This window comes from Rhodofomes roseus (assembly GCF_022264815.1).
Source record: "Rhodofomes roseus strain CIRM-BRFM 1785 chromosome Unknown C8Q71scaffold_3, whole genome shotgun sequence".
Lineage (NCBI taxonomy): Eukaryota > Fungi > Basidiomycota > Agaricomycetes > Polyporales > Fomitopsidaceae > Rhodofomes > Rhodofomes roseus.
Window position 1 is genome coordinate 564,761 of NW_025952959.1, and position 26,336 is coordinate 591,096.

Here is a 26,336-nt window from a genome sequence, read left to right on the forward strand (position 1 = left end):
AGTGCACAGCGCAGGACACCCCACACCCTCCCCCTCCGCACGTGCGGCTGATCCCTACGAGAGATGTATGCAGCGCCATGGGATGAATGATACTACTCGGAGGCGGCTTGGACACCCCTGAGCTCATGAACCAAGCGCTGTGAAATGAAAGACAGATGATCAGCACACATTCATTGCACACCGCTCAAGACTGCCATACCTTGCACTCCTCCGCAAGCTGCTCCGCGGACATCACGGTACCCTCGCGGCCAAGGTTCAAGCCGTAGCGAAGCAGCTGTTGCATGAAATGCGGGTTGATCAACGCTTCGTCGTCAGCAAGCACAGGACGAGCAGGCGGCGGCGGCGTTGGAGCCCGATCCGGTTCTGCTGTAACAGTCAGAAGTACGTCAGCGTCCGCGCACATCATAACAACAAACCGACCGCGAGCACGTACGTTCGCGCATCGTCAGCCAGTTCTCCTCCAGCAACTCCGGGATCGTGATCCGCTCCTTCGGATTCCGCACAAGACACCGCTTTATCGTCGCGATCACGCCGGGCGGCACCTTCACCTTCATCTCCTCCATCTTCTTCTGCGACGAGGGCGAGCCGCCGCGCAGCGACACCGGGACCGAGTGCTCGGGGAACTCGATGACGTGGTCACGGTCCGGAATCGCACGCATCTTCTGGTACAGATCGAGATGGTGGAAGGGCGGGTAACCGTAGATCATCTGGTAGAGAATGCATCCAAGACTCCAGACGTCGCTGGGCCGACCGACCTTGAGCCGGCGCATGCCCTCGGGGAGCTCGATCGCCTCGGGCGACATGTAGTTGACGGTGCCGACCTGGTGGTCCCGCTGGATGTTCGTCGTGTCGTTCGCGATCGCGTTGGCGATCCCGAAGTCGATCAGCTTCAGCTGGCCCTTGACGAGTACGAAGTTCGCTGGCTTGAGGTCGGAGTGGACGATCTTCTCTTCGTGAATGACCTGCACAGCTTGAAGCATCTGGTGGAAGGACACAGTTCGATAACTTGCGTTATCACAACGAGCATTGACATGCATACCTGCTTGAAGTAGTAGGCTACCCAGACCAAGTCGAGGGCCTCCTTCTGCCTCTCTTGCAGCAGCTTAGCCAGATCTGGAGACAACGAAGCCATCAGAACCAATACTATGGCGCGAAACCCACTTCGATCACGTACCAATCTCCCCGAACTCGAGCACGAGGGTCAACGATCCCTTGCCATTGACTGGGGTCCTGACCTCACTGTCAATCAGGCGGATGATACGCTGGTTGCCATCGAGCCGCTTCAATAGTTGAATCTCGTTGATGTACCCATCCATAGTTTCCTCCTCCTTGTCATTAATCGACACGCGTTTGAGGGCGTATATCTCGTTTGAGGAATTCATGACGCGATACACACGAGAAGAGCCACCCTTGCCGATCATGTCCAGCCGCGCGTACGACTTGCGGTTCACCATGAGATTCTTGGCATTCGATCGCCCTTCGGCTTGCTGCGGTGCCGGCTGAGGCTGAAGTGGCGGCTGAGTAGCGGGAGGCGCGGTCTGGCGTGGATGTGCGGCAGGTGGCTGAGGCGGAGGAAGGGTCGGCACGCTCCTTGACTGCACACCAACGTCTGCAGCTTCCTCACGTTCGCGCCCGTCGCCAGCAGCCCAGGTCCTGCCTGAAGGAGCAGGGTTTGTCGAGGGCGCGATGTCGCCACTCGTCGTCGGTGCCTCCGGGGCAGTCGGACTGCGTCTGTGGCGGTAGTTTTGCGCCACAGCGGTAAGTCCGACTGTTGACGAGGGGATGGAATGTCTTGGCGGGGAGGCACGTCCTGGGAGCTCGACAGCTGTGGGTGAAGACGGGGATGGTACGGCGGCGACGGAACGGAGGGTGTCGGAATCCTTGCGTTGATGTCCATAGGGGCGGTAGTTTGCTTGAGCGACATGTGTAGGCGAAGGGGAATGGCGAGAGGAAGCCTGTGCTATCCCTATGTGAAAGTTAGTGGTGTGCAGCGTTAGGTTCCTTTGCACTTACTCTGTTCTTCAGCCGCTTCTTCCGCAGCTCTTCGCAGATAGCCTAGTCCACGAGTTGAGCTTCCTCGGAGCACGAGATGCACACCACACACATACCTTCTTCCAGTGCGATCTCGCGCTCCTGGCGGATCTTCTCCTCGAGCGTGACTCGTCGCGCACCGCGATCCGCGATGCCCATACTGGTACCTGGCCTATGAGATGCGTGTGCATAATGGTAACCGAATTGACCAGCAGGTTGTTCGGGCAAGAGAGACCCATGCGGCGAGGAGCCTGACGCGTCGCTCAGGCTGGCTGAACGCCGTGGTCGACCGGGCGCGACGGGTGGCTGAGGCAACTCCTGAGAGGCCTCCTCAGAGGGCTGCTCCTCAGCAATACGTTCGATACCCATGCCCGACTTCTTGTTCATGAGACGCGCCGGCCGCATAGAGATGATGGGCCGCGCGAGGGCGGCGTGACTATGCGGCATACCACGAACATTCTCTTTCTCGTCCACGACTTGCGGTTGCGAGCGCATGAGGGCATCCTTCTCCTGTGCATCTTCAATCTTGACACGGCGCGCACCGCCTTTGCGTGCGGCGCCGCCCGCAGCCAGGGGCCCAACGGCGGTACGGACAAGAGTTGACGAACCTGGCGTCTTCAGCGGGCCCGAGGCTACACGCTGAAACGACCTCCCGCCGTTCGCAGGTGTTATACCATAAGAGGTCGAGGGCAGACTTTCTGACCTCGCAAGCGTGGAAGGACGCGTCGTCGGTAACGGAGATGGTGCCTTTGTGGCTATCTGGGGGTTCAACTTGGGGGATTGCTCTGGCGTCGGTGGTGCTGACGTCGATGACTTGGGCGAGCCCTTAGCGACGCGCACATATGTGCCTTCTGCAGTGCGCTCGTATACAAAGGAGGGCTCGAGAAGAGATAAGTCGTCGGACGACGCAGGGGACGGCCGAACAGAGTCAGACGGTGCGAGCGTGGGCGGGGGAGTGATGGGCGGCGACAGGCGCGCAGCCGGGGGTGAGAGCGAGGCAAGCATAGGGCAACAGGGCGGCGAGAGAGGAGAGGGAAAAAGAACCAACCTTTGTTGATGTCGACAGGGTGATGGACGGTGGGGAGGACGAGTGGTCGGGCGGGCGACCTTCTTTCAACTTCAACCTCGACACGAGGCGGCGAAACGCGGTCACGTGCATTCGCGTGCGCGCCTCTAATGACATCGCCGCTCACAGCAGTACTGCCTGTACAATGCATCCGTTGGCAATAGAGTAGTCTGTTCAGTTGTGGTTACATGCTCAGTTGACGCAGCCACCAAACCCTTCCCGCAGGTAGTGGGGACGTCGATCACATTTGGTTTAATTTGGAACCGCAAACTGGTCTCACTGGCAATCTCACTGGCAACCCAACACTCGCAAGCCTGAAGTGAGAGCGGGAGGCACCGAGTAGTGGCAGTAGGATCCCTCGAAGGTGTGCCGCAATGAACCAGCGCACTTGACATGCCAGGATGAAATAGGCCAAGGAAAGGTTGTTGATATTCGGAGAAAGCGAGTAATTCACGAAGCCTTCGTGCGGCCCGGGGTGCAAGCTGCAAGCGCCAAACCCAAGCCAAACCACAGCACAGAAGGGGATCATGAGCTGGCCAGTCGTGTTCGATCAGTCAGACCTCCGGATACATTGCCTATGTGTTGAGGATTCGCGATGCAATTACTTGCAAAATCACCCATGTCGCACGAAGGCCCGTCGAGTCGTCGCAGATGCGCCAATCCAAAGCCACATAACGAGACGCTCGCAATTGCCCGTCAAACAGTGTCAGCAGCAAAGGAGATAGATGTCCGTGAGGCAGTGATATAGTACAGATGGCACAGACGTGTTACGTTCGCGACTTCTCTCCGGCGCTGCCGACCGTCTTCGGCATCTTCTTGTCGCCCGTCGCTAGCTGCTCGAGGTCAGCAGGCTTGAAGTAATGCGGCGCAACTAGGAATAAATGTACGTCAGTCAGCAATTGACGCAAATCACAACGACCGACTCACCCTCCAGCAACCATGAAGGCTTGATCTCCATCACTTGTCTGCAGAGTGAGATGGTTAGTATGAATGTACTCAGTGATGTATTGCATTCATCACGAACCTCAGATATGACTTCGACGTCATGACAAGCTCGTAGTACAGCACGGTCTTGACAGGCGGTGTCTGCTGGAACAGACTCGAAGATGGGTGGATGTACACGGTCTGATTGGTTTTGAGTGTCCGGTACGAATCACCGCTTTTCTGCAACTGAGCCTACAATGTCCTCAGCACTGACGTTCTGGACCTGGACACGGTTGAACATACCGTGTTGTAGAAGTATCCTGCCGTGAGAGCCTTCTGTACGGGGGTAATGTCGTTCGTATTGGGATTACTCTCCACGACGACCTCCACACGCTCGCACAACCCCGCCAACTGGTCGCGGATGTCTCGTGCGCGACCAAGACTCTTGAACTGCAAGAACTGCTCGTAGCAGAACTGCTGCGAATAGTTTGTCTCGGCCCACTGTTCCCACACGTTCAGCAGGGTGAAATGATCGCCGCCTGCGCGGACGAAGTTCTGCCGAGCCTGGTCCGCATGCAACTTCTTGTCCTTTGGCCGGTAGAAGAGCGACGATGACTCTTGCAGCATCGAGATGATAGTGAGGACCTGGCATGGCGTGAATATCAATGATCTATGCTCAAGTGAACTTCGTGGCAGACATACCTCGTCGGTACAGTGGTAGTGCTCGCTTGCGATAATTGCTTTGGACAACATTGGGTCCACCGGGAACTCGGCCATCCGCCGTCCAAGCTTCGTCAGTTCTCCCCGGTCGTTGAGCGCCCCAAGCGCATAGAGCAGCTCCAGCGCACGCATAAGGGTCTCTCCTGGCGGCGGATCCATAAACTCGAACCCGATTAAGTCGTTGATACCAAGCGACTTCAGGAGCAAAACCACCATTCCCAGGTTCGTCCGCTGAATCTCCGGCACGGTATTCTCTTCCAGCTCGTTCGCGTACGCCCACTTGGTGTACAGCCGGAACGCCTTTCCAGGCCCTACTCGCCCCGCACGACCCGCGCGCTGGTTGGCCGACGCGCGCGAACAGGGCACGACAACGAGTGAGGACATGCCCGTGCGCGGGTTATACGAGTTCTGCTTGACGAAGCCCGGATCGATGACGAACACGACGCCTTCGATCGTAATGGACGTCTCGGCGATGTTCGTCGCGAGCACGACCTTGCGTGCGCCCTCGGGCGTCGGCTCAAAGATCTTGGCCTGCATGTCGCTCGGCAGGTTCGCGTAGATAGGGCAGACGATCAGCTCTGCGATCTTGTTCCCTAGAGCGCGAGAGGTTTCCTGCAAGTTCTCCTGTGCAGCCTCGATTTCGTCCTGTCCGGTGAAGAATACGAGGATGTCGCCACGAGGTTGTGTAGTGTGGATCTGGAAGACAGTCGTGATGGCTGCGTGCAAGTAATTCGCCTCTGGTTGCGGGGTGTAGTGAATGTCGACTGGATATCGTCGGCCGGGTACTGAAGACAGACCTTAGTCACGACCTGACGGAAAGGATTTATGAAAAACATACCATAGAAAACAGGCGCGTTATCGAAGTACTCGCTGAACTTCGCAGCATCCATAGTCGCGCTTGATATCAACAAGCGTAGCTCTGGCCTGAACCTAGCAATATCCTTTGCGTTCTCCGTGAGCACCTGCGAAACATGAACACCGAGTCATATGACGCACCTTGACAAGAGCAAAGAGGATGTCCGTACTCAGCGTGCGTTCATGCGCCTCGTCGATGATCAGCGCAGAGTAACCCGCTAGATCCGGCTCTGTCAAGAACTCGCGCAGTAGCATGCCGTCCGTCATGTACTTGAGTACCGTCTTGTCGCTCGTGCAGTCTTCGAACCGGATGGAGTACCCGACCTCGTATCCTACCTTCGTCCCCATCTCCTCGGCAACGCGCGCCGCCACGGACATCGCCGCCACACGTCGGGGCTGTGTGCAACCGACTTTCAGGCCGTTCGCGGTGTACCCGGCTTCGTGGAGATACTGAGGGAGTTGTGTGGTCTTACCCGACCCAGTTTCGGCGACGACAATGAGGACCTGGTGCTCCTTGATTGCTTGCAATAGCTCTTCTCGGTACGAATAAATCGGGAGAGACTTTCGCGTCTCGTCGATCGACTTGGCTAGAGATTGAGATGAGCATGAACCTAGGATCACAGATGCTAAGTGACTGACCTCGCTGTTCCGCCTCCTCGATTTGCTGCTGCAAGAGTTTGTCTGTCGCGGACATGTTGCCTTCGCCGCCCAAGGTACTCTCCATGACGAACTTGATCGTCTGACTCTCGTCGAATACATAGTCATACTCTTCGACAATCTCTTTCCTGTCCATAGCACCCGTCTTGAACGTACTGTGCTTTGTCTGCGCAGTCTCCCACTGATCGATGTCGGTCGTGAACTGATCGTCCTTTGGTTTGGCCTCCTCGTACCGTTGGTAAAGTACACCTTCTTTCCGCTTCTTGTCAATCTTGCCTTGCTCCGTGATGTAATCCTCCGGTAGCATGTAGCCCTCGTACTTGTCATCGATCTTGAGCCTTTCCTCGACAATCCGCAGAAGCTGCTTTTTCCGCTCGAGATCCTTACGTTCACGTTTCGAGACCTTCATCCCGACAAAGAGAGCTTCATCGTCTGTGATTTCACGGCGCAGCAGCTCTATCCGTTGCATTTCTCGCTTTGTTAGGTATTCCTGCCGTGAGTGTTCTCGTAGCTTGGGCATGGCGAGTCCCCGTGCATCAGCATCCTCGGCGAGTCGTCGTCGTTCAGCGGCCTCCGCCGCCGCACCGACAGCTTTTGAAGACCTATCCTCCACAACGCGCTTTGTCTGCTCTCGATCGCGTTGCTTGACCCGTTCTGCGAACTCGTCTCGCTCTCTCAGGTCCTCCAGCCGTTGTCGCTCCTTCCGCGCCTCCTCATCCTCCGGTGTCTCCATATCCAGGTCCTCCTCCGCTGCCTGCTTATCGTGGTAGTCTCCGTCATCCGTCCTCGCCCTCTTTCTCGCCTTCTCTTCATCGTCACTCTCCCATTCCTTCGCGTCGCTCTCCCGTTTCCGCACATGTCTTTCGCGCTTGTCCTTCGCGCTACTTCGACCTGAGGCTTTCACCCTGTCACTCTTCAGATCCGACGTACCCTGATCTGCTTCGTCTTCGAGCAGGAAGCCGAACTTCTGGGAGTGCAGCAGCTTTGACTGTTCCTCCGCCTGCTTACGAGCCAGGTCAGAAGACTTCTTTGCCTTGGTTTTGCGGGGAGCGCGCGAGAACACCTCTTGCGCGAAGCGGTGTGCGTCGGGCGAGTCTGGTAAACCGGAAGCATTGAGCGCGGTGAAGAGGGCTTCAGGAGACTTCGAAGATGAGGCTATAGGTGTACACTCGTAAGTGACTGGACGTCAACAATTGCTAAGAGAAACTACATGCCTGACGCTACGACATAGTCGATGATGCTTCGGTCAGACACACCAAAGAACTGATGTGGCTGAGTCAGACCAAGGACAGATCTTTCAGTACAACTCACGTACCCGTAATGAATTATCACTGATGTACCGTTCCAGCTCGGAAGACATGGCGGTAGATAGGTGGACTTGGAAGCGGGTTAATTCGCTCAGATCCGGGACATGTGCAGTGCAAGGACCGTCAGGTCTGTTTCAGTTAGATTCGGAGAAGCTGTGAGAGCGAGTAGGAGGCCGACTGGAGAAATTCACGGAAGACAGAGCTGGTCGACTGCGAGTGAGTCTCGAGTTCGCTCCGAATCGCTCGCACTCTCTCGCACTGCGGCACTCGACGTGCCGGGACCGCCACTTGCGTTACATAATCCCTGTAACAGGCCAGATCCCTGTCCCGATACAGTGACGCTATGTAACGCACTGGCATATGAAGGCTTGAGCTACAGTAGTACTCCGTCTCTACAGTAAGTACTTGCACGAGACTGACTGACCCGACCGAGCTCGAATTACCTGAGGGCCAACGCGCAATATTATGGATATCGCTTCATAATTGAGGCCAGAGATCCCTCAACAGGTGCGGCCAATCGAGCGCTAGCGTCTGATAGTCAATCAAACATCGTGCACCTCAATGCTCATACTAATAGGAGTACAGTACGTACCGACAACTCGCCATCGGTTCATGGAAGAACTGAGTATGCGACGCATAGCTGGCCGACAACGGTCAGGCGAATGCAGCATCATCGATCGTGACTTGCGCGTCTATTTAACTAGGCTGGTCTCGCACTGTCTCGAAGCGACGAAGCCGGTCAAGGTGACTTCCTGGACCTACTACATATATATCCTAGTAGCGGTCGACGGGTTTTCTCTGACCGCGACTTGCCTAGCTCATTACTAGCTGCTCTCTCGACCGTCGGAGATACGTGTCAGTCATTGAAGAACCATCCAGTCGTACGTCATTCTCAGGACTATCCCTACACCTGAGACTCAGAGAACACGCACACTACTACATAATACGCCTTCCAGCAAACAGCCGCGATCCTCGCATTTTGGAAACCGAAGGGCCTTGTCACCGCCGTGTAACACGCTAGACTACGCGAAACCATAATGTCTCCGAGTCACCCCCTCATCGGCAAGCCTGCACCTACCCTCACGTTGCCCAATCACAATGGTGAGACCTACACTATAACACCTGGCGCAAACGGGGTGCCTATTGCTCTGTTCTTCTATCCCGAATCAGGTACGAACCTCGCACGTTGTTGGGAGTCCTCTGAGAGACCTGATATGACATCCGTTATCCAGGGTCGTTCGGCTGCACCAAGGAGGCCTGCGACTTCCGAGACGCTCTTGCCGGTAATTCAACGTCCAATCGCATCGCTTGAACACGAACTGACTGTAGCTTGGGAAACGGGAACATATAGCGAAGGAACTTTACAAGCGAACAAAAGTGGACATCGTTGGTGTGAGCAAGGATCCCGTTGAGAAACAGAAGGCTTTCGTGGAGAAGCAGAAGTTGACGGTGAGCAAATCATTAGCGTTCCCGTCTTATCTGATTAAATGGAAGAGTGCTGCTAGTACCCTGTTCTGAGCGATGCGAATGGGGAGGCAAGGAAGGCGTACCACGTAGGAAAGGGCCTCATGGGTCTCACGGACGCACGCGTCACCTTCTTCATCGACTCCAAGGGAGTCGTTCGGTGAGATACCATGCCTTGTGTGCGATTTCTGCGACTCACTGTTGTCCCTGTACAGTGATGCACTAGACACAACGATCAACTATGGCGCGCACGAGAAGTTCGTCACGAAGTGGCTCGATAAGATTGACGCAGAGGAGAAGCAGGATACCCAGGCTAGCGGAGCAGTTCCCACTCCAGAACCTGCGGCTGGAGGACAACCCACCGAAGCGCAGCCCACGGCACCGGCTAGTGACGCGGCCTAAGCTTAGCACGATTCACATCGACCCATACCGCTATCTGCGGGCTACGTACCGAGCTTGGGAAAGAATTCGAAGGATTGAGTTCTACGTAGGCTTGGCCTGGAGTGTCGACACGTCGGAGTTCCCGCGGATGAGCAGAGGTAGCGGCCGTAAATCCTGAGCATTACTAGTGATATTACGGTGGTGTACGATAGCGATACATGGGATGCGAGCAAGCGCGCCAATGACAACTCATTTGTTCATGGCATCTGACATCAAGGGAAGGCACCTCAGTTGCACAGTTGACACGGAGCATCCGGTGTTACGCACCAGCATTTTGTTCTGCAAAGCGAGCCCCAACACGTTCAGAGTGTTTGAGGAACTTGTCCGTACAGTTCATCACGCACTGCTCCTGGATGGCGGTACCTCTGCTGTCAACAGTCGAAACGAGACACTGGGTCCTGAAGGGCTCACCTCTTTTGACGACAGCGCCTTGCTCGTGAAATCGTTACAGCACGAATTAAAGCACCGCTCCACAAGGTTGGAATACATCCGCAGGAAGTCTTGCATCTGTGGTCGCGTACACCACCGATCAGGGCGGGACACACGTGTGCAGCAGATATACAAACTCACCTGCTTCTTTTCAATGACCTTCGACATATGGGCCTGCTCGGCCGCGTTCATTTGCGAGAAGTCCATGGTGGCAGAGCTGTGGTTTGGCTGTGGTGATGGATGGCCGTGACAGACGACGGCGTCAGAGCGACACCTCAAACAAAGAGGCGCCGCCACAGAACAGGGTCACGTGGTAATCATTATACGCGGGAAATGCAGATGTCAAGCGGAGTCACGACCCGCCACCGTGAAATTGTTCTGGGATCATCTCACCTTCGCTCCGCCACCCGAGCTTTGCACGTTTCCTGCCGAATCTTGTCTGGCCTGCTGTGTCCACAGACGAGTTCACACGTTGCACCCAGACTATCGGACATCAGCACATCAAAATCAGTGGGTATAAAGAGACCATGACTTCCACATTTCTGCATCCCGCAACCACCTTCCCCAGCTTCGCATATTTACGCTCACCTTCTAGTGTCGACTGGCATGGCCATTACTATTAGAGAGGCTCTCGACAAGCTGGACGACCGCCGCGTACGAAACATCCGCCCTTTGATCCCCCCGCAAATTCTGCAGGAGGATCTTCCTCTGTGAGTGCCGTTGCGCTGTGCCCACTGCTATTGTCTAACATAAGTTAGGACACTGAACGCTGTCCAGACCGTTCTGGAAGGGCGGAAGGCGACAGAGAACATCCTCCACTCAAAGGATGACCGACTTCTAGTCGTGGTGGGGTAAGTCAGGTCCGTCCTTCAACGGACGCTCCTGTTGACGGTGCTGCAGCCCATGCTCTGTCCACAACGTCGAGTCGGCGATGCAATATGCGCGACTGCTCCGCGTATACGCTGAGGAGGCGAAGGATGATCTCCACATCATCATGCGGGTCTACTTCGAGAAGCCCCGTACCACCGTCGGGTGGAAGGGACTCATCAACGATCCGGACATGGACGGCACCTTCCAGATCAACAGAGGGCTTCGCATCGCTCGTACCTTGCTCCTTGACATTGCGAAGCTCGGACTTCCGGCAGGCTGCGAGTTCTTGGATACCATCAGTCCGCAATACACAGCAGATCTCGTGTCCTGGGGCGCTATTGGGGCGCGGACGACGGAGTCCCAGGTGCACCGGGAGCTCACCTCGGTTCTGTCTATGCCAACGGGGTTCAAGAACTCGACCGACGGCAGCGTCGGCATTGCCATCGATGCTTGCAGAGCAGCCAGCCAACCGCACGTCTTCCTGAGTGTGGGAAAGGAAGGTCTGAGCAGCATTGTGGAGACGTTGGTAGGTTGTCAGAAATTCAATGTATCTCCATACGCTCAGTATTCCTCAGGGCAACCCGGACGTGCACGTAATTCTCCGTGGTGGGGCAAGCGGTCCCAACTATGCAGCCGAGTATGTCCGCGATTGTGGGGCTAAACTCGCCAAGGCAGGCTTCGCGCAAAAGATCATGGTTCGTCTCACAGTCGGCTCCATGTATCTCAGATTTCTCACTGCTCGGTATTCCATGCAAATTCCATGTCAGATTGACTGCAGCCATGGGAACAGTCAGAAGCAGCACAAACGCCAGATCGACGTTGCGGAAGATATTGTATGTATTCGCTTCGCGATATGCTTGCATCGTGCACTTACACCTCCCGCAGGCACAACAGCTGGAATCTGGGGAAACTTCTGAGATGATTATGGGCGTCATGATCGAGTCTAACCTTGTGGAGGGTCGCCAGGACATTCCCGTATCTGGACCCGCCGGTTTGATATACGGCCAGTCGGTGACTGGTAAGTTACGTCGCATGATTATGTCGACTAAATGTTCTGATGGTTTCCCAGATGCATGCCTCTCATGGGAGCAGACGGTCCCGGCTCTGGAACGCCTCCGCGAGGGTGTTCGCGGCCGTAGGGCTTTGGTTCGGAATAGGTCGAGGGGTGCAAGCTTCAGTGCTACGAAAGCGAACGGTGTCAATGGCGTCAAGGCCAATGGGATCGTCGTGCCTGAGCTCGCCAAAGTGAACGGCACGAACGGCGTGACGGCGTGAACTCGATGTACCAAAATAATCATCGCTGTATCAGTGTCTTGTTAGAGTAGATAGTCTTGTACGCTGGATCAGAGTAGCTTTACTGCATGGACCTCACCGCCAACGCGGATTCAGTCAAATTCGCAACCTTGCGACCACGTGCTCGACGCCACAACGCCTCGGCTAACTCAGCCCGAGGCGCGGTTTGGGTGCGGTATGCTGGCGGTATGTACGTCCCTCCTCTGCTACGCACCGGTACCGCAATGTCCGACTAGATTCCGCTCGCTGCACCTCTCCTGTCGTTTCTCGTTGGCTCGATTTCTCAGAGTTTAGAAGCTCTCTATTGGCGCGAGTTGCCGACTGCTTCGAAAAGCTGACCCCTCGTTCTTCTGGTGCCCCGATGTCTCGCGCTTCCTCAGTTGGCCATACTTTCATTTCATTCGATGGATCCGCGAGGTCGACGTGGAAAGCAGTGGTGAGAAATATCACAATTCTCTGTCAACTGAAATCTAGCTGATTTGTTGCTAGGCCTTCTACGTGGTTCTCAACACGTGGAATGAGTGGCTACACGGTCCAAATGACACCAGCCTCCATGACGTCCGTTCCTTGCCGTCAGAGGCTGCGGCACGTCTCTTGCTTGTGGAGGTAATCAAGCTGTGTCTGAGCCTGGTGCACTCCCTGTGGAACTCGAGATGGACTTCGCGGTACGCCTCCACCGGTCCGCACTACCCAGACGAGGAGGAGCTCGAAGCCTCAGATCTCACAGACTCTCTGAGGCTCTATTCTCATGGCCATGAGAGTCCGCGGGGATCTGTGGAAGGCATGGTTGCTATATGTCCGCCGATTAGGCCATTCGCGCTCGCGCACGTCTTCGTCGTCGCCACCGTGTTTGCGTTCTACCAGTACAATGTAGGATGCTCGAAGCGCTTGGAGAAGGCGTTCTGGATGTTCACACACTGATTGCAGGTCGCGCTCGCCCGGGATCTCACTGACCCCCTCACATTGTACTTGGCTCTGTCTGTCGGAACGCTATGCACGTTGTTTTTATCGTCTCTCGTGCTTCTTCATTTGTTTTCTGCCATCCAATGGCATGCCGCGATCCTTCAGGTACGTCGGAAGACAGTGTATGCTTCGGTGCTTTGTGGAACTCAAGCTATTGCGCAGTCCTGTGGATTTCTGGTCGTCCAGGTAAGTCTCACAGCACAAGCTCTGTCGCCGCCGGCAATATAACCTGCTACAGATGTGGCTCGCTTTGCACGTCTCTCCGCACATATCCTATCCGATTCTCATCAGTGCAGCGTTCTCTCAGTCAATATCATCTGTGCTATGCAAACATGTGTGTGGACACTTCCGATGTGGAATATTTGGAACGAATCGCTCACGCGCTGTAGCTTTATACCGTGTATGGAAACGTACCTTGGCCTTCTCTAAATAATGCCCTCTTTGCATTTGGCATCCTTATTCGCCTGGTGATATACTCGGTGTCAGCCGAAGACGAGTCATTCCGGGACGCATTGGGTCCTATCCCGCTGCGGACGCTCTTCTCATCTGGGGTGCGTGCCATAGCAGAGGTATCCTGGCTCGCAGTGATATATTGTACGTGATATTCTTGTTCGGGGTACATTGGAAGGCTGACGAGCGTAGACTGGGATCCTGCCGCCCAGGCTGTCCTATCGTCAACAAGCATCGCGGTATACGTGCTCATTGTCAGCTCCTGGTCTGGGAACGCTTGGCTGGGAGTCATCCTCGGTTGTTTCCTCGTCATCTCAGCCTGCGCCATATATGTCTTTCATCAATCGGATACAGACGAGGAACAACGACATGGGAAGGTGCGCACGCTGTCATCGCTTTCCTCTGGCAAATCCTAATGGAGATCGGTACCAGAAGCCTTGGTTCCCCTTCCGCAGGACAGCGAGCGGGGCAGTCCTTCTGTCCGCCGCCTGCTATCTCGCCTTCACCGCGTCTCACGAGTGGGGGAGCGCGCTCCACCACCCAGGCAGGCCGCTCTCTGTGGGCGACCTCGCCGTCAGCTCTCCATCAAGATGCATGCGGAAGCCCCTTGCGTCATGGGGTTACTGGCCCGGCGAACGCACGTACCATGCCTTTGACAACGTACTGCTGATTGTCTTCTTCAGCCATGCGCGATACGACGCCAACCTGGACTTTTATCGGGAGGTGTACTCGCAGTTCTTTCCCAACGTGGGTGTTTCCTGAGTGTAAATCCCTCGCGCGCTCAGCGCCCCAAATCCGCATCACAGATCGTCTTCGTCGGGCCTGGGACGCGCGAAGACAAGGGCTTCCAGCACTCGTATGACGTACTCGTGGACTCGTACCAGTCGGACGAAGATCTCTCTGACCCGGCGTTCTTCAAAATGGCGGGCAGGGTGCGTCCCACGCGCGTGCGCACCGACATGTTCTCACTTTGTCATAGATGGCGCATCACATGCTCTTTACGGCGATGAAGGAATACGATTGTTACGACGGGTACCTCTGGGCACCATTCGACACGCTTCTCAACGTCCCACGCCTGCAGCTGTTCGACCAGCGATACTTTTGGTACCACTCCCCCGCCGCGACGTACGTGCCTAACCCGGCCCTGGGCGATGCAGCAGCGAATAACAACGCGAGTCGGCATGCACCTCCCGCGAATATCTCGCCTGACCCGTACCTCGATCTCACGTCAACATGGAAGGGCTGGGGACAGGATTGGTGGTAAGGCATAATTTATCAGGTTCTGACATTCGCTGATTATACTGTGGGCCGTTAGGTGGGGGTGAGTAGGCAGTGTTGATTGAGAGAACCAACCTCACTTGTTTGTTTGTGATATAGTGATCCCCATGTTGGCCTGAGCGTGTGTATGCCGGCCTTCCACCGCGTCCCGCCGCCACTGCGAGAGCAGTTCAGAGAGCGGATGGCACCATACACGAACGGCACGACACGCCTCATAGGCGGCTCGGCCGACACGCTATACATCCCCGGCAGACATCGGCAAGTATTCATGGATACGCTCGCGCTGTTTCTCGAAACGGACTGCTTCCTCGAGATTGCGACGCCCACAGTCGTCCATCTCTCCGCAGCCCTCGAGGAGCCGATCCTCTTCGTAGACCATGTGAGTTTTCCTTTCACCGACTCTGACTGTCGCTCACGCATCCCTCTCCTACAGTGGTGGATCTGGCAGCCTCCCTTCAACGCGACGTACGTGCGACAAAAGTGGGCGCAGGGGTACGAGGTGGACACATTCCATACGTTCCACTGGGGCGACCGCGACTCGAACGGGGTGTGGCGCGGCAACCCCGCACACATCGCGGACGTCCGCGCGCTGTTGGCAGAGTCCGCGCGGCGCCAGGACGTCGAGTGGCCCTGGACTAGTAGCGCGCTCCCGGACACTGCTCCGACGCCGGAGCCGACGTCATAGGACGAGCGCACTTCCCGACCTGTACTCCCGATCGTACGCCTTTCCCGGATTGAACAATGAGTACATGGACCACTACCGTATACCACGCGCTACATATATATCATCTTTCGTTGCACGACACTTACCTCCATCTTTTGTTTTACTGACCGTCCATTCTTTATATACAGGATAGGAAAATAATCATAATAACCGCATGCACATCCTACTTCCTCCGTCGTACATGTGGTGATACGGATACTTGATACCGGACACAATTGCACGAGATGATGTTGTAACCTGGTACACGGCCAGTACTAGTATTTGATCGAATGCATGGATGGTGTACAGAACTAGTAACTGACCTTGCTCCTTGAATGTGAACTGGCGGCTAAATAGACCCCCGGTCCTCCTCCTCCTCCCCTCCTCCTCCACTCCACCGCAAGCTTGCTGTCGTCTAGAAAGCCCTTATAGCCCTTCAGCTTCAGATTGAAGCTTAGAGTCTGAGGAGCCGGTGATCGGGTCACATTTCGGCTTCATGATTAGCGCGCAAAGCTGGCCTCCAGGTTCATCTTGGGTTCATCCATCTTATCCGACGTTCTCCTGCACGACGGTCGGAGACCATACCACATGGCTACATGATATTATATTATATGTCCGGAGAATGGACGATAGCGGAGGACTCGAAGTGGTCGACTCCGCAGCGGTCCTTGCTGCCTAAGTTAACAATGTCCTGGCCGAGTAGGTAGTCACAGCTTGCCCAGAGCTGCGGGTTGTGGTTGCCGGTATAACCAGGTACATATCCACACATAGGGGCTCCGATTTCCTCGGTCAGCCAGCCTGAGCCAGGGGCGGCCAGGAGAGCTCCCCGCAACAGAGGCGGGAGGACCTTTCAAGCAGGCTAGAGCAGCCATCAAATTCGATCATCTCGCGGCTCAACGACGTGTGCTCACGATCGAATCGCGAGCTGCGGTCTGGGTGTCTTCTGGATGCCTTCGGAGATGGACTACCCGAATGGGTCAGGTATGCGTAAAGCGTTTGTAGACGTACAGGTACAGCCACCTACCTCCGAATTGTCCACGACGAAAACGTTTCAGCTGCGTCACAAGCTCCCAGCGTGCCCATGGTGGGTTCGGAAGACGAGGAGAGCAGCGACGTGCGGACAGACCTGAATTATTGCGTTGCGTTCCTGGGACTCCTGAGTCCTGTCTGAGTGGAGTTGAGGCTAGCTGGAGGCTAGTTGAGGTCCAGCAGCGGGAATACCATTCGCCGCCGATCCCCGTCGACTCCGTTCAAGTTGGTCGTCGGCGCCCCAGGCACCGCCGCAGGCTCTGTATCGAGCAAAGAAGTGGTCGCGCTGAGAATGTGGCCTGCTCGTTGGGTGAGGCGGAGCGGTGTGGATCAGACCACTGACAGATAGATCGCACAAGGTTTGGTGAGACTTGGGTGAGACTAAGAACTTTGTCCGCGCGGTGCGCGATACGGACATTCCCAATTGATATGGGCGCCCGCGCTCTGCGGTGCAGGGTAACTGGCCGCTGCCCATGGTCGGCCTGCACATCATCTCGTCGCTGCGTGCGGCGCTCGAACAGCGACACGGCGGTGTGCTCGGCCAGGAGATGCGGCGGGGACGTGCGCTGGACGAGACGAGACGGTGGCAACTGGGTGGCAAAGATCAGGCTGGCTGATGATCTGTGGCCGGCGGCTGTAGCACCGCCCAGCGCTAGCCGCCGAGATCCTGGCTTAGCCTTGTATATACCTGCCATCGCATGCCCCTCTTCCTCCCGGGTTTCCCTCCTTTCCCTCTTGACGACCACCTCCGTCCCCGGCCACCACCATGTCTGGCAACGACACCAACTCGTCCAGCAGTGGCAACGACACCGTCTCCCTCCCGGCGTCGCTCGACCTCCCGCCCCACCTCAGCGCCCAGAAGTACTTCTTCGTCTGCACCCTTACAGTCGCGGCCTGGGATGTCCTTGTCCTTACCCCCCGGACATGGCGGCTCATGAAGAGCCGCGGCTGGCCGCTCCTCAAGCTCATCTACTACTTCCTACGGCTTTACACTCCGATTGAGTTCACTATCGTCGGTGCGTCCCCCGGCCCGTCGGTCGCAATGACTCCGCTTATCATGAGTCTCCAGGTGTTGCTTTCTTCGATACCAACTGGTCGCTGGAGGTGAGCAGACAGTGTGAGGTTGCATCCGGGGACTCTATCTGACACTGCTGTAGCGTTGTTCCCACTTCTTCCTTTTCGAACCGATCTGTACCGCCATTCTCCTTGCGGTGACCTCATTTGTCCATGTCTACCGTGTCCACGCTATCTACGACAAAGATAGATCCATCCTCTATGGGATGGGTAGTCTCTACGCCATCCAGATCGTCGTCACGGCCATTTGCTGCGGCTTCTACCGAGGTACGCTACATTGATTTTCGCTTTTTCGCCATCGCTAACAAACATTTGCAGTGACACCGCTCAGGGAGGGCCAAGGCTGTATTGCAGAGCCAAAGCACAGCTGGGTTGGCATCTACTGGCTGTCTACGACGCTCCTCTACACCGCCTCGGTAAGCTCGGTGATCATGTCATCAGGGGGTGTGTCGCTCATAATAATACGCCGGTCAGCTGGTTTTGGCGGTCAGACGTTCACACAGGTCATACAAAGCGAAGCCCAACAACCTCTGGAAGCTCATGCTCCGTGATGGCCTGAACCTCTACTTGGTGAGTAGCACGGATATCCTCAGAGATGGGTGCTGACCAGTGCGGCGTACCGCAGGCTGTCTGGCTCGTTAACGTGATCAACATGCTGTTCTGGTTCATCGTCAAGCCTACGGGCCCCGAAGATCCCATCCGCACCATTGTCACCAGGTAGATTATCATGCGCAACTATTTCACAACTTTTTCATTGATCACTTTCTATTTTAGCATGGCTGCCGTCCTCACGGCATCCATGACCATGCGCATCGTCCTCGCTGTTCGCGGACCTCTCACGAACGGTGGCCGTTACGCGGGTTCGAAGCAGTCTGCTGCGCGCTCAAATGGCACCGTGCGCTCGCGCGGGCCCACCGGCCAGGGCACGAACCCCGTGCTGTCCGTCCAGCAGGTGCAGCCCGCGACGTACACCGTCCCGCTCGGTACGGAGGCCAAGGACCCCGACTGGACGGGCGAGGACGGCAAGAGCAGCATGAACGAGCGCGAGAAGGGCGGCATCTACGCCATCGAGCCCGCCGTCGTCGAGGACGTGCGCAAGGACGACGCGGTCCGGATCGCCATCAGCACCGAAATCCACGAACAATATCCGCGGGAGAAGTAGGTGCTGTGTATTGCGAAAAGGCGACGGCGAATTCGATTCTTGGGCTGTTGTTGTGTGTTTTGTTAGGATGGAGGTCCGTGGACGGTGGCTTCTTCATCTATCCTGCTTCATCGTCGTCCATGTGCATATGTGTACGATTTAGGTTGTATTTATCTAGTGCTTGATTTGCCGTGCGTTACTACTTGTCGCTCTCTATAACGCACCCCCTGCATAGCTAGCGTGGCTATATAGAACTGTTATTTCCCCCAAGATGTGCGCTCCCGTGCAAATTGGCGATCCTCCGCGGTCCTAAGGGTTACAGTCGTTCCCGCTGTATGTAACTTACTGTACCTCGGTGCATTCTGTCACATCGGCCCTGAGTTGCTCAGGCACTCAGACGTTTTGAGATTTCGGCTTGGTCGCCGATCTACATGGAGGAGACAGCAGATTTTGACTCTTCAGGGCCCCGTGAGTGTAGGGCAACAACTGGCAGCAATATCAGGCAGCCGTGCAGAATCAAATGCAGACCAAGGCTAAGCCGCGTGTTACTGGACGCCTCGACCTGTCGCTTATATTGAACCTCTGCCGGCGACTGTCAAGGCGATGTTTGAGTCACAAGGCCAATTCGTTCTGTCTGCATGCCTCCCAAAGCTGCATGCATATGGAATTCTGCGCTACTGTAGGCTACTGTACGTCCCCATGGGGTTTCAAATTTCATGCCTTAGCCCGGCATGCCCACGCTGCACCGGCAACCTTGCCCGGTCCAACGTCGCCTAAAAGCATAATCACTAGCATGTCCCCATGGCCAAGTCGACCCATATATCACCCGCGACGACCGTGACCATTGGGGATAGTTCGTTGCACCTCCGCCTCGGACTGTGCACATACCCAGTACCGGTTTGAACCCGCCCTCAGTGATCACTCCGAGCCAGGATGGTCTTCAAGTCGCCGTTCCCCGAGGTGCCGCCCCTGCCTGACCAGAACGTGCACGACTTCATATTCAACTCGGGGCGCACGCCGGAGACGGATTATGTCCTCCACATCGACGGCCTGACGGGGGAGAAGAGGACGTTCTCCGAGTTCGTCGAGAGAGTGCGGACCGCTGCGACAGCGCTATCCCAGCCCCGCCCCGAGGGTCCCGGGGTCGATGGAGAGCGAGAGATCGTAGGGATCTTGAGCCATAATTCCCTGGTGAGCCTGCCTGTCACAGCGTCCTCGCGAGTGAATATCGAGACGGGGTATTGATTGCGAACCGCAGGACTACATAACCCTCGTCCACTCGCTGTTGGTGCTCGCAGCTCCGATTGCACTGTTGTCTGCCTATGCCACCGCCTATGAACTGGCCTACGCTATACGCACCTCCAAGGCGACATGCCTTTTCGTTGGACCTGACCTATTGCCTGTCGCGCTGCAAGCAGCCCGGGAGGTCGGCCTGCCGGAAGACCGAATATACGTGCTGAGCGGGCATGTCAAGGGGAAGAAGAGCTTAGCGGACTTCATTCATGAAACTCGGGAACGGCGGATACCTATGGTTCCCGTGAAGCCAGCAACGAAGGACACACTCGCGTACCTCATATTTTCCAGCGGCACAACGGGGTTACCCAAAGGCATGTCTGTTCCCCTGCCCACCTCTTCGAGGCTCACAACTGTAGAACCTCACAGCTGTGATGGTCACACACGGGAACATCGCCTTTACATATCTGCAGAACGACATATGTCTCAAGGCTGCTGCTTTACCTACGTCAGTGAGTACATCAGGGAGTCTTATGCCTGCGGAAGTCTCAATCACCCTAGCCATCTCCTCCTGTCGGGTTGGCGTTCCTGCCCTTCTACCATACATATGGCCTCCACATGATCTGCCTGCGCGGGCTCTGGTGGCCCGTGACATACGTCGTGATCCCGAAATGGGACGCCGATTTCGTTCTGAGACTCATACCGAAGTGCGTGTCGAGTGTCGGGTGCTTCTCTCCGCTTCCTGACCAGCGCCTCAGATACCGCGTGAACATCCTCTACATGATCCCCTCAGCGCTGCACCAGCTCGCATACCATAAGAAGCTGCGGGCGGAGGACTTCGCCACCGTCATGTCCATAATCTCCGGCGCCGCACACCTGCCTCCTATGCTCGCGGAGTTCTTCAAGAAGGCGATCAGGGCAGGCCCCGAGTTTGCTTTTGCCGAAGGTGAATATTCGTTGCTTCACTCGGCTTATGCCAAGGCCTAGCTAATCCCCGGCACGGACAGGTTTCGGCATGTCTGAAGTGGTGAGCCAAGCATTCCGATAGCCTTCGAACATTGGGTGCTCAACATCAAGTATCATAGACGATCAGCGCAACGCGCCAACCAGGACCCAATATGTTCGGCGGTCGAATACCTGCCGTGCTCGGCTCAGCAGGCGTCCTGCAGCCTGGTATGGAGGGTAAGATCGTGAATGAAGATGGGAGCGAGGCAGGTGTGAACAAGCCCGGCGAGCTCTGGCTGAGAGGAGGGAATGTCGTGCCTGGTTATTGGCAGAATGAGGAAGCGACGAGGAAGACGTTCTCGGACGGCTGGCTCAAGACGGGTGACCAGTTCAGGGTGGATGAGCTTGGCAGGTTATAGTACGTGTTCTTGCGCCGGTCGGCTTCGCAGAAGAGCTGATAGTGTCACTCTTTAACACTCTGTATAGCTTCCTTGAACGAGCGAAGGTACGTCCTACTCTCCGTTTATATATGCTCAGCGTCTCAGCTAGTCTTCGCAGGATACCATGAAAGTCTCAGGTTCACAGGTCGCACCCACAGAGATCGAGGCACTCCTCATGGCTCACCCAGAGAGCCTCCTCGTAGACGCATGTGTCGCCGGTGTGTCTGGTGGGCGGACATCAGACGAGAAGATCCCGCGCGCATGGGTAGTCCTCAGCGATAATGGTCGTAGGATCGGAAGCCGTGAGGTCATCCAGAGGCTGGAAGAGTGGACGAAGAAGAACTTGAGCAAGTACAAGTGGCTGAGAGGAGGGATCGATACTGTCGATGAGGTGAGACGTTTCGTCAGCTGGAGTGTGGGGAGTAAACCTGACGATATGGTGGATGCCAGATACCAAAGTCACCCACAGGGAAGGTACTCCGACGTGCGCTGCAGGACCGCCACGAGAACGAGCTGCGCAACCCTCGTGCAAGGTTGTGACCACGCTATCTATCATCTAGCACACGCCGCCGTTGTTTGGATACTCACTTGACACCATATTGCACGGACCGTGGACGAATCGCTGTAAGAACTACGTACCATGGAACTGTACGCGGACTCTCTTGTATACTACGAAATGCCACGACGATCGATAACTTACTTGCTGTTCGGGATCTGGTCGTGATCAACTTACTCAACTTGGGATCGTTCGCAAGCTTCACACATCGTCGTGTCCTTGGTGGTGGTCGAACCTCGGGAGAGTATGTATACGGTCACCTGACTGACGCGCGCCGCGACCTTCGCGACGACCGCGACACGCCTGAAACATCTTGCCGAATTGATGCCGTATGATCTCATCCTCTCGCTTATGGTTAGGTTAGAGAGCATTACGACGACCGAACGACGACCACATCGGAGGCCTGAAATGCTTTCCCCCGCACCCGCATCTGACATTCACCTATGCTTCCATGTCTTCTGACTCTACGTTTCTTCTAGCGTAAGTTTCCACCTCTGTCAATCCCTGCCAGTCTAGCTATCTCGCTCACATCGTGACCAGAACTCTCTTGCTGATGTACACAGCGATGGAGGAAGACGATATGCTTGACTATACTTCTGACGAAGAACGCTTCAGTGAAGACGATTGGGTAGAAGAGCCGTCCACCTCGTCGGCTCGCAAACGATCGCATGACGATGTGGAGGCTGATCAAGACGCATACGACGATGACGAGGACGACGATGGTGGCGACGTCGACGTTGAAGAAGAGTTGGACCATCCAGCATCGAAACGCCAGAGGGTAGATGACGACGCACTGGTCCCCGGTGTGATCACCAAGACTGGGGAGGAGATACGGGCACGCGCCTTGCAGCCCATGGTAGAAAATCAGCGACGTGACAACGGCGCGCAGAGCGGTCCATCTTCGGAGACAGGTGGACGAAGAACCCGCCAGCCTTCGCCTTCACCAGGTCGCCCCGACCCCTATGATGCGACACTTCCACCTCCCTGCGACACCTGGATCCAGCTGCGCCTCCAGCTCTTTCGCTTTAAGGGTGTCTATCGCATCGTCCGATTTCCGCTGAACTACACCTTCGCGACGTTGTACAGGTTCCTGATGTACAGCTTCGGATGGTCCGGCGAGCACCTGCACGAATTCAACGTCTTCAGCCACGTCGAGATGTACAAGACACGCCCCGGTGAGATCAAGAAGGTTGTACGGCCGGTCCCAGAACGGCCGGAGGCCAACGACCCTGAAGCATTCTGGCAGTGGTCTCTTGCGCTCCGGGCGCAGAGTGATCCTATCATGCGGATTATCCCGTGGTCGGCCCGTACAGAGCGTGCTCGGGGCTTTGACGTAGAGGAGCTCACGCAGGTCCTGGAGAGCCACGCCGTCAGCATTGGTGACATCTGGAACCAGAGGATGAGGGATAACGCTAGCAAGGGCGAGTGTCGCAACGATGAGATTGCTATTAAATTCGTCTATGACTTTGGAGGTGAGGAACATACTCATGTTGCCAAAGCAGAGTGCCGGTGATGTGCTAACGAGCATGCAGATGAATGGGAGGTGCATATCTCGATTGATCGCACCAAGGACGGCCATTACAGGTTTCAAGGTGAGCCGCGAGATTACCCAGAGGTCATGGTCGCCAAAGGAGCCGTAAGTAAACTGTTCAAAACAAGAAGTCGCCGTCATTGATCCTCGCGTGGAACAGCCCCCCATTGAGCATGCGAGACATGACGTCCCTGGAGTGCGTGTAGGCATAACTTGTTCCTCCTTGTGTCAGTGACTGACTGTGTGCTCTAGGACATCGCTCACAAGAAGAAAGTATCCCCTCTTCTGTTCAAGCCGGATACCTTCGCGCGATACGTTGCCGGGGAGGTGGGATCAGTGTCACGCACAACCGAGTTGGCGATATACAACATCGAAGAGGAGCGGGCGCGCCACGCTGCAGCCAGGCAGGCGGAATCCTGAAAACCACCTATATCCCGCAGTGGGCAGCATGAGTCGATTCCAGATCCTGACCGGATGAAAGGAAGTCTAACTCAGCCTTCTTGCTTTCCACTTCGTCGCTTTCAGCCGTTCGGAATACTGTTCACATAATTCATTCTTAGTCGAGGATGGCTGCCTATTGAAACCCATCCTGATCATCTAGTAGCCTTTCTAGCATACTTACATGCATCATCCACTATTAAATCTCCCAGACTCATTTTTAAATGATGGTACGGTACCTTCGTATAAAGGAGTTCGTTTAGAGTTGGATTCTCAACCATTACATGTGTTCAGCCATTACATACATGATGTCCGGTCCTTGCCAGGAGTTGACTTTTGTTACAAACGTTGACAGGTTTGTAAGCAAAGATGGGTGGCTATTCCACTGGCATCGGCGAAGGCTGAGTACTGGGTAGTAAGTTGTCGAGAGCACAATAGCGCAGGCACAAGAGGAACGAGAAGACCCTTGAAGCTTGAAGCTTGAAGGCCTGCAGTGAGCGGCGCACACACGCTTCACAACTTTCCATTTCTGGATATCCTCTGTAACCGCCACTGCGACAGGCGGTACCGTCAAGCAGGCTCGCTCATTTACACTCACTTCCCTCGGTGTCCTCCATTCTCATCCATCATGTCGGTGTGTCCACCATACGCACCGTTCTTTGGCTTTGCCGGAGTGGCATCTTCGGTGAGTGTATACAGCTGTCTGCGTCGATGAAGGCTTGTAATGACGTCCCCCGCGCGGTCATTCGTACAGATGATATTCAGCAGTAAGTGCTCGATGACTGGACGAATATGGCATGAGTAGTTGACGTGAGCTCAGCTGTCGGAGCTGCGTATGGCACCTCAAAATCAGGCATCGGTATCGCGGGATTGGGGTCGTTCAAGCCTGAGCTCATCATGAAGGTACGTTGCAATGCTCATATCAGGCTGCCTATGTTCTAACAGTCAGACATAGTCCCTAATCCCCGTCGTCATGTCTGGTATCATTGCCGTCTATGGGCTCGTAGTGTCCGTGCTCATTGCAGGAGCGTGTAAGCACTGAAGCCCGTGCTACAGCCTTGCCGCTCTAACACATGCGCACAGTGACGCCGACCGACTACTCCCTATACGCTGGCTTCATCCACCTAGGTGCCGGGCTTTCATGCGGTCTCACGGGCCTTGCAGCTGGGTATGCGATCGGCTATGTTGGCGACTCGGTGCGTAACACCATATATTGCATTAACCTTGCTGCTGACACCTTCGCGCAGTGCGTGCGGGCGTACGTGTACGAGTCGAAGGTCTTCGTGTCCATGGTGCTCATCCTGATTTTCGGAGAGGTGTTGGGGTTGTATGGGTACGCACTGGGACTCGTTCGTTCTTCTAAGTCTCGTGCTTATTCAGTACCGCAGGTTGATTGTCGCTCTGATCATGAATTCGGCAGCGACAGAGGCAGGATCGTGTACATACTAACTATCTCGATGCTGTGCCATGATATCCGGAATACACTACACTCAACTATGAACCAGCCTTGTCTGGTAAGGAGTGAATATACAAATCGAGGGATACGAACAGTTGCTTGAAGGACATTCAGTCGTAGCGCCTCCTGACCCTGCTAGGGCTGCGGCTATCGCTTTTAGCTCGAGGCTTCCTGCCTTTCCTTCCCCTCGAGCGACTGCGCGAAGATGACAAGTCAGAGCCGGAACTGGAGTCCGAGTCTGAGCTTGAGTCTGAACCTGAGCTCGAGCTTGTGTCCGAGTCTGAATCACTGTCGCTGTCGGACGCGTCAGACCCTGAGCTGGATGCGGACCTTCAAGAGATCAGTCAATACGACATGCCAGTGGTCGCGGAGAATGAGATAGCACTACTCACCGACTTCGCTTCTTCTTCCTACCACCCTCGGTCCCCTTAGCCCTCTCCTTCTCTTTCGCCTCCAAGATGCGGTTCGCGGTGCCACTCCTACCGGATCGCATGAGCACCTATCGCGACAATAACCCTCGAGAGCATTTACGCACTTGTTCTTGAACTCTTCAGGAACCTCCACCGACGGCTGTCCGTCTGCCTTCAATTTCGCGAGTACGCGAGGGTTCTCGAGCTGCTGCGTACGAGACGGGCGGGAGATGTACGGACGAGAGCCCTTGCATTCATACGTGAAGTGTCCTAATCACATGGACGGCATAAACAACGCGTTGAGGCATCGGCGACCTTCAGAGACACGTACCTGTGCCGAGGCATCTTTGACAGATAGTTGAGGAGGTCGGACGAGGGCTGTTAGCCAAGCGGCGGTGCGGAGCGAACTTGGACATATTGAGCTAGAGACCACTTGGTAGTACAAGGTGTACGATGGTGTTCACTGTTTATAAGGCACGCCGGTGCAAAGCGAGATGTGACCGTAGAGTACAAAGCGCAGAGGTGGGTGAACGTCACGGTGTTGGTGGAAGGAGGCTAAAGAGATGCGCGAGCGCCCGCGATTGTATTTGGTCCCGTCGGTCCCTCTCACTCATCCATCATCATCGTCTTGA

General features: G+C 55.6%; 11 protein-coding genes across 11 annotated transcripts; 7 read left to right on the forward strand and 4 right to left on the reverse strand.

The window, feature by feature from the left end:
- Positions 1-184: 184 nt before the first annotated feature.
- On the reverse strand, positions 185-3,036 carry C8Q71DRAFT_853897 (kinase-like domain-containing protein; the record flags this gene model as incomplete). The annotated part of the gene is made up of 6 exons (XM_047926990.1): positions 185-366; positions 434-980; positions 1,040-1,113; positions 1,175-1,966; positions 2,014-2,055; positions 2,109-3,036. 6 exons carry the CDS (start codon positions 3,034-3,036, stop codon positions 185-187), a joined length of 2,565 nt encoding a protein of 854 aa, XP_047782817.1.
- Positions 3,037-3,864: 828 nt separating this feature from the next.
- Positions 3,865-7,613, reverse strand: C8Q71DRAFT_853898 (pre-mRNA splicing factor; the record flags this gene model as incomplete). The annotated part of the gene is made up of 10 exons (XM_047926991.1): positions 3,865-3,968; positions 4,025-4,062; positions 4,122-4,273; positions 4,325-4,666; positions 4,724-5,526; positions 5,580-5,703; positions 5,738-6,183; positions 6,236-7,408; positions 7,510-7,516; positions 7,569-7,613. The coding sequence occupies 10 exons, from the start codon at positions 7,611-7,613 to the stop codon at positions 3,865-3,867; spliced, it is 3,234 nt and encodes a 1,077-aa protein (XP_047782818.1).
- Positions 7,614-8,420: 807 nt separating this feature from the next.
- Positions 8,421-9,527, forward strand: C8Q71DRAFT_333978 (peroxiredoxin Q). Its single transcript, XM_047917896.1, has 5 exons — positions 8,421-8,730; positions 8,793-8,843; positions 8,912-9,009; positions 9,066-9,184; positions 9,240-9,527. Exons 1-5 carry the CDS (start codon positions 8,598-8,600, stop codon positions 9,424-9,426), a joined length of 588 nt encoding a protein of 195 aa, XP_047782819.1. The 5' UTR covers positions 8,421-8,597; the 3' UTR covers positions 9,427-9,527.
- C8Q71DRAFT_334571 (chaperone) lies at positions 9,173-10,205 on the reverse strand. Its single transcript, XM_047917898.1, has 4 exons — positions 10,036-10,205; positions 9,877-9,972; positions 9,733-9,814; positions 9,173-9,671 (listed from the first exon to the last, which is right to left on the reverse strand). The coding sequence occupies exons 1-4, from the start codon at positions 10,099-10,101 to the stop codon at positions 9,655-9,657; spliced, it is 261 nt and encodes an 86-aa protein (XP_047782820.1). The 5' UTR covers positions 10,102-10,205; the 3' UTR covers positions 9,173-9,654.
- On the forward strand, positions 10,157-12,126 carry C8Q71DRAFT_737441 (3-deoxy-7-phosphoheptulonate synthase). Its single transcript, XM_047922594.1, has 7 exons — positions 10,157-10,604; positions 10,653-10,745; positions 10,795-11,290; positions 11,340-11,459; positions 11,532-11,597; positions 11,650-11,782; positions 11,834-12,126. Exons 1-7 carry the CDS (start codon positions 10,501-10,503, stop codon positions 12,037-12,039), a joined length of 1,218 nt encoding a protein of 405 aa, XP_047782821.1. The 5' UTR covers positions 10,157-10,500; the 3' UTR covers positions 12,040-12,126.
- A 14-nt stretch (positions 12,127-12,140) lies between these two features.
- On the forward strand, positions 12,141-15,795 carry C8Q71DRAFT_737450 (uncharacterized protein). The gene is made up of 13 exons (XM_047922595.1): positions 12,141-12,493; positions 12,547-12,927; positions 12,985-13,125; positions 13,183-13,206; positions 13,259-13,354; positions 13,410-13,614; positions 13,663-13,847; positions 13,903-14,217; positions 14,277-14,402; positions 14,450-14,730; positions 14,774-14,778; positions 14,847-15,127; positions 15,182-15,795. The coding sequence occupies exons 1-13, from the start codon at positions 12,419-12,421 to the stop codon at positions 15,431-15,433; spliced, it is 2,367 nt and encodes a 788-aa protein (XP_047782822.1). The 5' UTR covers positions 12,141-12,418; the 3' UTR covers positions 15,434-15,795.
- A 1,451-nt stretch (positions 15,796-17,246) lies between these two features.
- On the forward strand, positions 17,247-18,716 carry C8Q71DRAFT_720693 (uncharacterized protein; the record flags this gene model as incomplete). The annotated part of the gene is made up of 7 exons (XM_047921380.1): positions 17,247-17,496; positions 17,550-17,584; positions 17,638-17,821; positions 17,873-17,970; positions 18,029-18,124; positions 18,180-18,271; positions 18,329-18,716. 7 exons carry the CDS (start codon positions 17,247-17,249, stop codon positions 18,714-18,716), a joined length of 1,143 nt encoding a protein of 380 aa, XP_047782823.1.
- A 912-nt stretch (positions 18,717-19,628) lies between these two features.
- Positions 19,629-21,853, forward strand: C8Q71DRAFT_700846 (uncharacterized protein; the record flags this gene model as incomplete). Its single annotated transcript, XM_047920150.1, has 10 exons — positions 19,629-19,886; positions 19,954-20,310; positions 20,348-20,440; positions 20,490-20,635; positions 20,687-20,874; positions 20,936-20,955; positions 21,014-21,291; positions 21,360-21,378; positions 21,432-21,704; positions 21,764-21,853. 10 exons carry the CDS (start codon positions 19,629-19,631, stop codon positions 21,851-21,853), a joined length of 1,722 nt encoding a protein of 573 aa, XP_047782824.1.
- A 285-nt stretch (positions 21,854-22,138) lies between these two features.
- C8Q71DRAFT_334659 (uncharacterized protein) lies at positions 22,139-24,279 on the forward strand. The gene is made up of 5 exons (XM_047917900.1): positions 22,139-22,349; positions 22,410-23,341; positions 23,402-23,505; positions 23,561-23,596; positions 23,653-24,279. The coding sequence occupies exons 1-5, from the start codon at positions 22,321-22,323 to the stop codon at positions 23,818-23,820; spliced, it is 1,269 nt and encodes a 422-aa protein (XP_047782825.1). The 5' UTR covers positions 22,139-22,320; the 3' UTR covers positions 23,821-24,279.
- On the forward strand, positions 24,144-25,645 carry C8Q71DRAFT_334622 (uncharacterized protein). Its single transcript, XM_047917899.1, has 7 exons — positions 24,144-24,523; positions 24,593-24,605; positions 24,659-24,741; positions 24,794-24,869; positions 24,922-25,034; positions 25,086-25,171; positions 25,227-25,645. The coding sequence occupies exons 1-7, from the start codon at positions 24,467-24,469 to the stop codon at positions 25,285-25,287; spliced, it is 489 nt and encodes a 162-aa protein (XP_047782826.1). The 5' UTR covers positions 24,144-24,466; the 3' UTR covers positions 25,288-25,645.
- C8Q71DRAFT_336094 (zinc knuckle-domain-containing protein) lies at positions 25,540-26,288 on the reverse strand. Its single transcript, XM_047917903.1, has 3 exons — positions 26,036-26,288; positions 25,830-25,974; positions 25,540-25,773 (listed from the first exon to the last, which is right to left on the reverse strand). Exons 1-3 carry the CDS (start codon positions 26,118-26,120, stop codon positions 25,683-25,685), a joined length of 321 nt encoding a protein of 106 aa, XP_047782827.1. The 5' UTR covers positions 26,121-26,288; the 3' UTR covers positions 25,540-25,682.
- Positions 26,289-26,336: the final 48 nt, after the last annotated feature.

Coding starts and splice junctions, on each gene's coding strand:
- C8Q71DRAFT_333978 (XM_047917896.1), top strand. CDS start 8,598: ATGTCTCCGAGTCACCCCCTCATCGGCAAGCCTGCACCTACCCTCACG. Junction 8,844..8,911: donor CTTCCGAGACGCTCTTGCCG/GTAATTCAACGT, acceptor GGGAACATATAG/CGAAGGAACTTTACAAGCGA. Junction 9,010..9,065: donor TGGAGAAGCAGAAGTTGACG/GTGAGCAAATCA, acceptor GAGTGCTGCTAG/TACCCTGTTCTGAGCGATGC.
- C8Q71DRAFT_334571 (XM_047917898.1), bottom strand. CDS start 10,101: ATGGACTTCTCGCAAATGAACGCGGCCGAGCAGGCCCATATGTCGAAG. Junction 9,973..10,035: donor AGGTCATTGAAAAGAAGCAG/GTGAGTTTGTAT, acceptor ACGCGACCACAG/ATGCAAGACTTCCTGCGGAT. Junction 9,815..9,876: donor AGGCGCTGTCGTCAAAAGAG/GTGAGCCCTTCA, acceptor ACCGCCATCCAG/GAGCAGTGCGTGATGAACTG.
- C8Q71DRAFT_737441 (XM_047922594.1), top strand. CDS start 10,501: ATGGCCATTACTATTAGAGAGGCTCTCGACAAGCTGGACGACCGCCGC. Junction 10,746..10,794: donor CGACTTCTAGTCGTGGTGGG/GTAAGTCAGGTC, acceptor ACGGTGCTGCAG/CCCATGCTCTGTCCACAACG. Junction 11,598..11,649: donor TCGACGTTGCGGAAGATATT/GTATGTATTCGC, acceptor CACCTCCCGCAG/GCACAACAGCTGGAATCTGG.
- C8Q71DRAFT_737450 (XM_047922595.1), top strand. CDS start 12,419: ATGTCTCGCGCTTCCTCAGTTGGCCATACTTTCATTTCATTCGATGGA. Junction 13,355..13,409: donor CATCTGTGCTATGCAAACAT/GTGTGTGGACAC, acceptor CACGCGCTGTAG/CTTTATACCGTGTATGGAAA. Junction 13,615..13,662: donor CTGGCTCGCAGTGATATATT/GTACGTGATATT, acceptor TGACGAGCGTAG/ACTGGGATCCTGCCGCCCAG.
- C8Q71DRAFT_334659 (XM_047917900.1), top strand. CDS start 22,321: ATGTCTTCTGACTCTACGTTTCTTCTAGC. Junction 23,506..23,560: donor TCATGGTCGCCAAAGGAGCC/GTAAGTAAACTG, acceptor CGCGTGGAACAG/CCCCCCATTGAGCATGCGAG. Junction 23,597..23,652: donor CGAGACATGACGTCCCTGGA/GTGCGTGTAGGC, acceptor TGTGTGCTCTAG/GACATCGCTCACAAGAAGAA.
- C8Q71DRAFT_334622 (XM_047917899.1), top strand. CDS start 24,467: ATGTCGGTGTGTCCACCATACGCACCGTTCTTTGGCTTTGCCGGAGTG. Junction 24,742..24,793: donor AGCCTGAGCTCATCATGAAG/GTACGTTGCAAT, acceptor AGTCAGACATAG/TCCCTAATCCCCGTCGTCAT. Junction 25,035..25,085: donor TCGGCTATGTTGGCGACTCG/GTGCGTAACACC, acceptor ACCTTCGCGCAG/TGCGTGCGGGCGTACGTGTA.
- C8Q71DRAFT_336094 (XM_047917903.1), bottom strand. CDS start 26,120: ATGTCCAAGTTCGCTCCGCACCGCCGCTTGGCTAACAGCCCTCGTCCG. Junction 25,975..26,035: donor TCAAAGATGCCTCGGCACAG/GTACGTGTCTCT, acceptor CCATGTGATTAG/GACACTTCACGTATGAATGC. Junction 25,774..25,829: donor CCTGAAGAGTTCAAGAACAA/GTGCGTAAATGC, acceptor GCGATCCGGTAG/GAGTGGCACCGCGAACCGCA.